The sequence below is a fragment of the Agrilus planipennis genome, unplaced genomic scaffold, assembly GCF_000699045.2.
Source record: "Agrilus planipennis isolate EAB-ADULT unplaced genomic scaffold, Apla_2.0 scaffold135, whole genome shotgun sequence".
Lineage (NCBI taxonomy): Eukaryota > Metazoa > Arthropoda > Insecta > Coleoptera > Buprestidae > Agrilus > Agrilus planipennis.
In genome coordinates, this window is record NW_020438876.1 from 498,604 (window position 1) to 509,203 (window position 10,600).

The following is a 10,600-nucleotide window of genomic DNA, read 5'->3' on the forward strand; positions in this document are numbered from 1 at the left end:
CCATGTATACTTTAATAATGAATGCAATTAGTTCATAGCATTTATATTTTATAGTTAATTCTTACGTTGCGTCATTGAATGTGGAACGCGATCGATAACTTACCTACATTTAGTACCTACAAAGCTTGCAACAAAAGAGCTTTACAACAGTGTGATACATAAATACAGAGCTTGTAAAGCATGCAGATGTTGTATTATATTATTTTTTGTAAAAAAGTGTAAGAAAAATTAATACAATATTTTAAAATATCATTTGCCTGCAGGACTAGTTTGCATAATAGTTAATAGAAGAAGTACTAATAAAAGTAAATATTGAAAGGTGCGGTTTAATGAAATTTTGCAATTTTATCGTTAGTTGTATTGTTTGTTTTATATTGCATCGAATAATTAACAACAACAACAACAACAAAATAATATACGATACAATTGCTTTGTCCTACGTGTTGTTATTAGAGGACCTGTAGGTCGAAACAATTGTAATAATTCATTTTATAATAAGTATTTATATTGTTAAATTACTTAAGACGCTCTTCCTGTGGTTCTTTATTTAAAATACATATTTTAGTTACGTATATGGTTATGATAATATGAAAAATTGGATGATGGACAACCATCATTCAATTGTAGATTTTAAAGGTCCTTAAATGTACCTATATACGTACTCTTATTCTGTACTGGAGCAAATTTAGAAACAGCTACTGGATTTTTCATGAAAATGTCTCCCTATTAGTTATTTATTACAACACCTGAAACCATAGGTACAATTGGCTTTTCTATTACTGGAAATAAATGCATGTTTTATGTATCCCAATCAATTTTTTCGTTTCGCTTTTCTGTCTGTTTGTCTATCGACATAAATGTAATTAAATAACCATTACATTTTGATACAATTTATTTATTTAAAGTCATTAAGTACAATTTAACTTACGCGGATAGTTATAATTGTTCACCTTCTTCTAAACCCCCCCACCCCCGTAAAAATTTCCAAAGTTTGAATTGTTGATAGACAACTAAAGGTAGATATGGCGTCATTTGTCAATTGTAATCTGATTGAACATTGTTTAAGATATATTAAAAATTTTTTGGTGGCAAATATGTTAACGAAACTGTTGAATATGAATCGCGATTTCGATTACATTGAATCTCATCAGCACGCCGAAGACAGTCCCTTAGAAAATTTTCTACAGATCGCGTGTTCGCTCGATGTCTGTACCTATAATCATGGTTATTATCTACTAAATTAGCTATTTTCTCACATAACCTACTTTAATTCTCCTTGCTTCATACATGTTGAGTTCATAGGTCGTTTTTCGATTTTCACCTTCGTCTTTGTACACCATTTTCAACTTCTAGTGTTTTAGTCTGAAGACAATGGCACTCCAAGTCAAGGCTGAAGTGGTGTATGAAACTCCTTCTGTACGATTACACGTTTTTTAAAAACCTGTTGCCATGTAAGTGCCAAAATTGATTTTTTTTTGTTTGGAAAACAATGTGACTTTCAAAAACTCAGTTTAAGTACCTATTTTTGCTCAACAATCAATTGTTGAATTAGAATCCTTTTCAAAAAAGTTGTAGTCAAAATAGTAAGATCGCTTTTCTTCGTACAGAAGGAGACAGAAACCTTTGGTGTCAACCTCCTTGAGATTCACTAGACTTGGTATCCTGACAGAACTATCTATGGAGTGCGTGCTGAGGAGAACAAATCCTAAATCTAGTTCGACGTCGGAAAGTTTCAAAAGAATACTCTCCGAGAACTTGTCATATTTATTTTTAATTGGTAAAATCCTTATCTAATTCCTTCTCTTGATGGAGCCTTGGTCATCCTAATCGAAACAGGTCAAATTATCCCATTAATCCATTGTTAAATTTAATAAAATCGCCCGACCTTAATCTTAAATGAAGCGTGATTTTGACCTTCTAATTGCTAGTACTACAACTCAAGAGTGAGGCCAATTTTACTCATTACCAAAGTCCGACGACTTTCTGTCATAACATACACTCGGTATATACTTTACATTAAATGCATTTAGAATACTAACATCGTCCTGTAGATGGTTATTCTCTACAAACATGGAGCTAATAATGGATTGCATATTAGAGTAGTAGAATTGCAGTACATATTGCATATATATTCATAGATAACTTTGAAAATAGCAATAAGTGTTGCAATGCTATTGTTATTTATTGCAATTTGGTGCCTTGTGCTAAGACCCTGGCATGTGTATGCGAAAGTTATAAATAAATATTGTGCCAAATATGCCTCGCTAGTTCAAGCCATAAAATACATATGTGTATTTATAATGAGCAGTGGGTACCTACGCTTGTTAATTATTCTTATGTGTTTTGAATCTGAAATGATTTGTAATAATTTTTATGGTCGCACATCAATTTTTATTTTGTAATTTATTGTAACCGTCTAAAAAAATAGTTTTGGGTGAGGCTGGTTTTTGTTTAAACATAGTAGTTTTTGTTATCCTTTAAAATTTTGCTTCTAATAATAGCGTCAAGGGAAGTATTTTGTTCGTATAGTTAACCAACTGCATTATTATGATGGCATCGTTAATCCTGAAATAGAAAATCTTAAAGAAAAAATAACCAGTACATATTATGACATAAAACTAGTGGGATAACTTGGACAGAATTTTCTAATTAGGTTGTTAAAGATAGAATAGCCGATGAAAGATCTTTATTAAGTCATAAAACTGTAGTGGTTCAGGAAAAAATTTGTAAAATTATTGGAAAGTTATTTTTATTATACTGAATTTTATTGATCTTTTTGCGAAAAGTAATGCAGTAGTTAATGACNTCGATTTTTCAGCACCGTGAGTATTTTCGTAAGGAATGTCTTGTCCTCTTTCGCATATTGTAAGGAATCTAGCACAAGCTGTAGTCGAGTATCCCAATTCGCCAATCGCTCCAGTTTATTAAGAATCTGTTTGTTAAATGGAACATCGTCACGATAAAATATTTTTGAGAAAAAAAATTGAACTTGCCTCAGCATTAACCTTTAGGAATCTCATAACTAATGCAATTTCCTTCTTAACACCCGATCCCAATAACCTAAGCGTGGATTGGATGGTTTCTGGGGCCCCGTCCAAATAGTATAATTGGGTTGTGTGACCTCGTTTCTCTAACGTTATTGCTATTTCAGTAGCTATAGCACCACCCCACGATACAGCGACGATGTTAAAGGGTCCATTTGGTAAAATATTTTCCATTTTCTATTAAAAAATTCCAATGCAGTGTTTTCATGTATGACATTATTAACGAATAAGAAACCCGTGGACTATCCAAAATCAATAGTAACTTACGTCAACCAGGCACAGACAAATGTCGTTTATTTTTAAGTCGTTAATTGAAAAGTCGGCACAATAGACCGGACTGAGGAGGTTGCCGGCTAAATTTTCGACATATTTCTTTGGAAGCAGTCCAGGCACTATAAAGACGGGTGGCAACTCGCGAGTCTTCAAAGGACTCATCGATGACAGTTGGAAGAATGTGGGCTCCAGAGAAGCCCGAAGAACTTGCAGTCGTAGCTCCTCGATTGTAGTAGGTAACATGCTGTTCAACTCTGAGGAGAAAATATATATAGAATAATGTTCGGTAAATTGGTCTTTGAACTATTTTAAGGACAAATTGTAAACGAACAAACTTGAGCTGGACAGGAGCACAAATTGGCCCAAGAAAAAGTTCATTAATTATATCTGCTGTTTCCTGACTTTGCAGGATAGTTGTATGATCGCCCTTCACTATTAGTATGTTAATTACTTGGTCGCAAATCTAGAAAAAAATGGAGAAACCAATATTAAAATTGTCTTATATGTATTCAAGACACTTTCGTAACTCAATATCGTGAATAATATTTATAAAGGCTTCCACAATCATATTGTAGTTGGCTTGAATGTATATAATTTGAAGAAATATTACGAATATTCCAAAAGAAAAAAAATTAAGCGTGAATAATTGTACTTTGCTGGCGTTCGTGTTTAGTAGACAATCGCTTTTGACAAACACGCATCATCAGTCATAAAATATTTTGAGAAGCTTCAGAAAGCCAAAAAATTAAATGTAGAATTACAACTATAAGTTTTACTATGTTTAATTTCGGTTTATCGCCAATATAATTTGTATAAAATCAAGATGCAAAATGTCCGAACTTTTTAAAACATATTACCAAAAAAATTACGAAAACTTTCTCGTTTGCGTTTTCCATTGTTTCTGTCCGGTCTTTGAACGTTAAACTAGTTCGTTATAGAGAAAAATTGTTGTGCCCTAAAGAAAATACCGCATTGAAACTATTATCGATCAGAATATAACCGACATCGTCCGTTGTTTCCGATTGTTACTAAAGCGAAGATAAAAAAAAAAGGAAACGGTCACAGCCGTCTCTTTTCAAATACCCTTTGTGTGGTAAACTTACTTGATGACATCATTTACAAACTAACTTGTGACTTTTTATCGACAGGGTGTTTTGTCACATATCACTGGCGATAAAGACGACACAAGACGGGTAGTATGCCATGGAAGTTGTAGTACCGTTATTATTAGCATGAACCCGTGGCGCGAATTTCAAAAAAGAAAATCTCCCGTCACGCACTAGGTCAATTCAACGGACGTATTCGCGTCGCAATGCCGATCGGAAGACAAGGAATCCTAATCTAGGAAGCCGTGACTGCGGGCAACGACGACGGCGGCGACGGCGAACGGCGACGCCACCGACGACGCCGATGACGAACCCACCAAAGGTCGACTCGGCGCGCTGGCGCTGTGCCCTAGGTACACCGTATGCATGTGTGTATCGTGCAATACACGGTAAGCGTCGCGACGCGGACGACCAAACCACCCTATGATGGCGATGGTAATGATAATAACAAAAGAAGGCTTCTCACACAACGCTTTTATTACAAACGAAAATGGCCAAATAAATGCCCGCTGTCTAACTAATAACAAACATAAAATAAAACAAAATATATCTAACAATAAGTAGAAGTCTTATTTGTGAATAGATCAGCGATCTTTGTCTTGGTTTTTAAGTTTAAAGGTCGTCCTCTTAATGAAGGGTTTATTCTAGATGTTTCGCTGTGCCACAGTAATCTTCAGGAATCTATACTGTAAGACTGATCTCACGCCGCGCCCTTCTTTGTAGATGTATTGATAGCAGACTTCTTATTGATACGGCAGTTTTTGGACTTTAAACATGGCGCGAGCTTCATTAAAATTTTATTTGAAAGGCTTTGAGTTCAAGTCCAAAAGTCGCCAATAAAATCGTATTTTTAATAAGAAGTTTATGTCTGCAAAAGCTTAATATAAGCAAAAATAGCTGCTTTTAGTACTTCAGATTAACTGTACCAGCTTCATGCTTCATTTAGATTATTGTAGTTTCGTGAGTGATATACAGGATAAAATACATTGAAATATGTTATGCTGGATAAGGTAAATAAAATCAATACAGTTCGAGCCCATGTTTTTAGATGTAGTGCCATGGGATTTAGGAGATCGTCGTTGTTTTTCTAAAAACAGTAGGTAATGCAGGAGAAATAACGAAGTTGTGCTCCCTCGGGACCATTAAGGCATCCACAGATACCAGTCTAGGTATATAAAATGACACCGCTTCGGCAGTACAGGTGCAGAAAGTGTAAAAAAGAAAAAAGAATTTCATATAATATGTATATTTCGGTTTGGCTTAACCTTCAGGGAATATAACAAAAAACAAGGTAAAATGTGAACAAAATTTGGAAGAAAAGAACGCTAAAACGACTACATACTGCTGTTAAACGTCAATTTTTAATTCGGGTAATTATTTGATGTTGTTGTCAACGAGGTATAGATTTTCTACAAGTGATAAATACAAAACAGGGTTTCGAGTTCCCAGTAAATTACAAGGTTGTTAATAATTCAATTCGAAGAGAGTGATTCTGCTGACGTCAAACCAACCCCATTGTTCACTAATTTGAACAGTTTTCATTTTATAACTCGAGTCATTACGAAATTTTTGTGTGCTTAGGTAAAAATTCGTCAATATGAAACTTAAAAGATCTATAAGTTGTTCCTTTGAGGGTACAATCATAGCTGACATCAAATTTAGATCACAAGACTGATTCTATCTTTTTAATTTCTATTATTCTTTTTAGTACAATTTACCTTCTTATAACTCGGGTCTATTTTTATCCGATATTTTTATGTCTTTACTTATACAAAACTTCACATTGCGCTTCAAGCAAATTCTAAATTTTAAAAGTAAATATTTCCGGAAAGAAAGAATACGTGAAGGGAATGTAAATGTATCGGATCTAAGGTCTGCAGTCTGGGGTGGTAATAATCCGCTTAAACTTTTGAGTTCATCTACTTACGCTCTTGGTTTACTGATTAACTTGAATTCCGCAAAGCTAAGGAAGCATATTTTATCCAACATCATCAGAATCGCTTTGTCCTCAATTAACTAAATTTGTTATTGTAATGAAAAATGTTTATAATTGCATTTTTTTTATTTTATATTTATAATTAACATATTACATGTTCATTAATTATATCTGCTGTTTCCTGACTTTGCAGGATAGTTGTATGATCGCCCTTCACTATTAGTATGTTAATTACTTGGTCGCAAATCTAGAAAAAAATGGAGAAACCAATATTAAAATTGTCTTATATGTATTCAAGACACTTTCGTAACTCAATATCGTGAATAATATTTATAAAGGCTTCCACAATCATATTGTAGTTGGCTTGAATGTATATAATTTGAAGAAATATTACGTCTACCTAAAAATTCTATGTATAAAGCAGTCGTTAATATTTCAATAGATTCGATTAATAGTTAAAATTGTCAATATATCGATTAATTGACAATAAATTACGCATGATTTATATGCCACTACAACCATTAAACTACCACGATGTCGTCCTCGACTTATTTATCAATTATATTCTATCAATAACATTACTTCCTTTTTTACCGGACAATATGACACGCCATACTTAATGCACGGGTATCAGAAAGCATTTATAATAGAATAATTGCTCCTCGAGTGAAACGTACAATGCATATGAAACAAGAATAAATTAGCCTTTAGCAGAAAAAAGGTATGTATCCCAACAAAAATAGTAAAGAATTGGATATCAAAAATTAATTATTGATAACTCTGTTTAAGTTGCACGCAAATAAACTTTGCTGTAAGCACCTGGTCAAAAAAGAAAATATGAAATATTATAAACTCCAGTAATGAACAACAAAAGGGCTGTCATCGCGTATTTACTAAAGTCAACAAGGGTAAAAATAGGTTACCTAAAATGGCTCACAGAAAACAGGATATCGACGGGATCACCTACGCTCCCTTGACCTAACTGTCACTCTAATAGGTAACAGCATACCTGAACAAAATATAGCGGAAGTGACATGAATAAAAATATAAGCTAAACCATACAGAAGCAGGCGATTGTGAATGTAACGCTGTAATAATTAAGGACGGATTTTGCAACTAAAGAATCATAATTAGAAAACAACAATTACGTTTCATAAAACAGTCAATTTGAATAAATGTTAAAATTAAATCAAATTTATGATGGTCGGCACCGACGCAGTCAGGAATCTCATCTAGCTAGACCTTACGTTTTATCCGCCAAGCACACACAGTCCTCGGCGAGTCTCGCTTCTCACTGAGACTCCTGACATAGGCTACCGTATGTTGACATGACACAATGCTTGGCGAGTTGTACATCCACATGGCACAGGGTGTGGCGAATTCTGCATCGCGAGACAATGTTCTACCTGGACGGTATTGGGGACTGAGAGTTTTGATAATGATTGACGCTACATTCACACAACACGTTACCCGGGGAGTTTTACAACCACGCGGTACGGGGCGCGACAAATCTTGCATCTCTACACTTTATGTCTCGACGAAGATTACCTTACATGCACGCGGCAAGCGGTTTAGAGAGTCTCGCTTCGTTAATCCTTACGGTGCATGATTAATGAGCCTGGAGTTTACCTTTGAGATTCATGCGGCGCGAAGTCCAAGGAGTTTTATATTCTACTCACAGGGTGTGGCAAGTTGCGGGTGAGTTACAACACGAAGTTAATTAAAGGCGTTACTAAATAAGTGCATAAAAATTAATTTTTTGATGTACCTTTAACAAACCACAGTTGTCGTATTTGCTCGATCCTGTAGGCCTCAACAAAAAGATCCTTCCAGTAATCATTTTGTCGTGGTTAAACTTGTAATCGAGAAGTTGGTCTATTCGATTTTTCAGCACCGTGAGTATTTTCGTAAGGAATGTCTTGTCCTCTTTCGCATATTGTAAGGAATCTAGCACAAGCTGTAGTCGAGTATCCCAATTCGCCAATCGCTCCAGTTTATTAAGAATCTGTTTGTTAAATGGAACATCGTCACGATAAAATATTTTTGAGAAAAAAAATTGAACTTGCCTCAGCATTAACCTTTAGGAATCTCATAACTAATGCAATTTCCTTCTTAACACCCGATCCCAATAACCTAAGCGTGGATTGGATGGTTTCTGGGGCCCCGTCCAAATAGTATAATTGGGTTGTGTGACCTCGTTTCTCTAACGTTATTGCTATTTCAGTAGCTATAGCACCACCCCACGATACAGCGACGATGTTAAAGGGTCCATTTGGTAAAATATTTTCCATTTTCTATTAAAAAATTCCAATGCAGTGTTTTCATGTATGACATTATTAACGAATAAGAAACCCGTGGACTATCCAAAATCAATAGTAACTTACGTCAACCAGGCACAGACAAATGTCGTTTATTTTTAAGTCGTTAATTGAAAAGTCGGCACAATAGACCGGACTGAGAAGGTTGCCGGCTAAATTTTCGACATATTTCTTTGGGAGCAGTCCAGGCACTATAAAGACGGGTGGCAACTCGCGAGTCTTCAAAGGACTCATCGATGACAGTTGGAAGAATGTGGGCTCCAGAGAAGCCCGAAGAATTTGCAGTCGTAGCTCCTCGATTGTAGTAGGTAACATGCTGTTCAACTCTGAGGAGAAAATATATATAGAATAATGTTCGGTAAATTGGTCTTTGAACTATTTTAAGGACAAATTGTAAACGAACAAACTTGAGCTGGACAGGAGCACAAATTGGCCCAAGAAAAATCTTTGTATGCAAATCAAAATTACAAACTGGAACATAAATGAACCTGGTTATTACGAAATGGGTCAATCATTTATTAAAAAAGTTTAAATAATGTTTACTTACTTTTGGATAGCATCTGATTGCTTTCTCCAAGCAGTTCATTAATTTCGTTATTTGTGACGTAAATGTGATTCAATCGATAACTGAGGATGTCGTCCAAATCATCCAGAATATCGGAAAACTGGATTCCTTTTTGCCACTCAACCGTGCACGTCGGAAAACCGGCTTGTGACCTATTCTGACATATTCCAGTGACCTCTTTCATCAAATTCACAAACAAAGCTTTTGGAGCTTTTGTTTTTAATGCTGCATCGATGTACTGGACTGACTTTATATCAGAATTTCGAAGTTTCTCAGAATTACTTGGTAGCAAGAACACCGCATGGATGGAGCCTTCAATTAAAAAAGATACCATTCAGCCTGCTCAGAGAAACATTGTAATTTTTTATATTTACCTAACATGAATACTTCGGAAATGAGTTCCATCGCAGAGTCTCTGGTATGAGCTTTAAATGGTGCGTGAATGATGTCAGCATTATAAAACGACTTTAAAAGTGTTAGGCGCCTTGTTAAATTGGACTGTTGGGGTTTCCTTCCAAGAGCTGACAATAAAAATTCCATGTTGCTCCTGTGTCCTCTTTGAGTCAAAGCAATGTTGGTACATTCTGGTGGCAGAGAGCGTTTAAGAATAGCTTGTAGAAGTCCATGGGGAGCTATTTCTATGACAATGGCGTCTTTTGGAATATGTTTTGATGCTTCCTCAAATAAAACTGAACTAAGTAAATTGTTTGTGTGATACTCCGCTGAAGAAGTTTTCGCTAAATCACAATCCCATCTGTCTTCAGGTACAGACGTACTGATCCATTTTGAAGATCGTGGGGATGCAATTGGAATGATCTCCTTGAGATACTTCAGAAGAAGCGGAGCGGTAGGTTTTACGTATCTACTGTGATACGCGATATTTGCAGCATTAACCAGCCTGGCAAAGACACCCCTTTCTTTCAATTGAGCCACGAAATCTTCCATGTCCTTTGTTGGTCCTGATATGGTGCAACTTTCAGGACCATTGTGGCATGCCACTTCTACTGTTGGAGGACACTGATTCTTGATTTGTTGATACCCAATTCCTGTAGAAATTTTGACGAACTTTTTAGGTACAATTATGTAAATACGGTGATTTGGGGTAGAAAATAAGGTTTGATAAAGATTAATTTGAGATTATTTATAAAAAAACCTTGATTTGATAAAAAAGCACCTAAATAAATTTCGATCTCACATTGCCGAATGTTCGACCATTCCCCAATTAATACTAACCCACTGCAGCCATCATCCCTGGAATAAGTTCGGCTTCTAGGGACGCTCTTCCTCTTGCATAAGCAGCGAGGATCATCTGTTCTGCTGTCAAACACCCATCAGCATAGGCGCATCCCAATTCACCC

The 10,600-nt window shown here is 35.5% G+C and overlaps 4 protein-coding genes across 9 annotated transcripts in view; all 4 read right to left on the bottom strand.

The window, feature by feature from the left end:
- LOC108738637 (glutamate-gated chloride channel) overlaps window positions 1-4,678 on the bottom strand; it is a 37,067-nt gene extending 32,389 nt beyond the window's left edge. For 2 of the 6 annotated variants that reach the window (XR_001938012.1, XM_018472147.1), the window contains exon 1: window positions 4,421-4,678. The gene's annotated coding sequence lies outside the window, so the exon portion shown is untranslated. The remainder of the gene's footprint in view (window positions 1-4,420) is intronic. The other 4 variants (XM_018472145.1, XM_018472148.1, XM_018472150.1 and 1 more) reach the window with 4 other exon arrangements.
- LOC112906676 lies at window positions 2,798-3,560 on the bottom strand. The gene is made up of 3 exons (XM_025981286.1): window positions 3,312-3,560; window positions 2,994-3,221; window positions 2,798-2,932 (listed from the first exon to the last, which is right to left on the bottom strand). The coding sequence occupies exons 1-3, from the start codon at window positions 3,558-3,560 to the stop codon at window positions 2,798-2,800; spliced, it is 612 nt and encodes a 203-aa protein (XP_025837071.1).
- Window positions 4,679-6,486: 1,808 nt separating the features above from the next.
- Window positions 6,487-9,743, bottom strand: LOC112906698 (fatty acid synthase-like). Its single transcript, XM_025981345.1, has 6 exons — window positions 9,617-9,743; window positions 9,225-9,554; window positions 8,744-9,003; window positions 8,426-8,653; window positions 8,128-8,364; window positions 6,487-6,606 (listed from the first exon to the last, which is right to left on the bottom strand). The coding sequence occupies exons 1-6, from the start codon at window positions 9,645-9,647 to the stop codon at window positions 6,502-6,504; spliced, it is 1,191 nt and encodes a 396-aa protein (XP_025837130.1). The 5' UTR covers window positions 9,648-9,743; the 3' UTR covers window positions 6,487-6,501.
- On the bottom strand, window positions 9,738-10,597 carry LOC112906679 (fatty acid synthase-like; the record flags this gene model as incomplete). Its single annotated transcript, XM_025981292.1, has 2 exons — window positions 10,476-10,597; window positions 9,738-10,288 (listed from the first exon to the last, which is right to left on the bottom strand). Coding segments are annotated over exons 1-2 (627 nt in total), but the record flags the coding sequence as incomplete, so codon positions are not given.
- Between the last annotated feature and the right edge of the window lie 3 nt (window positions 10,598-10,600).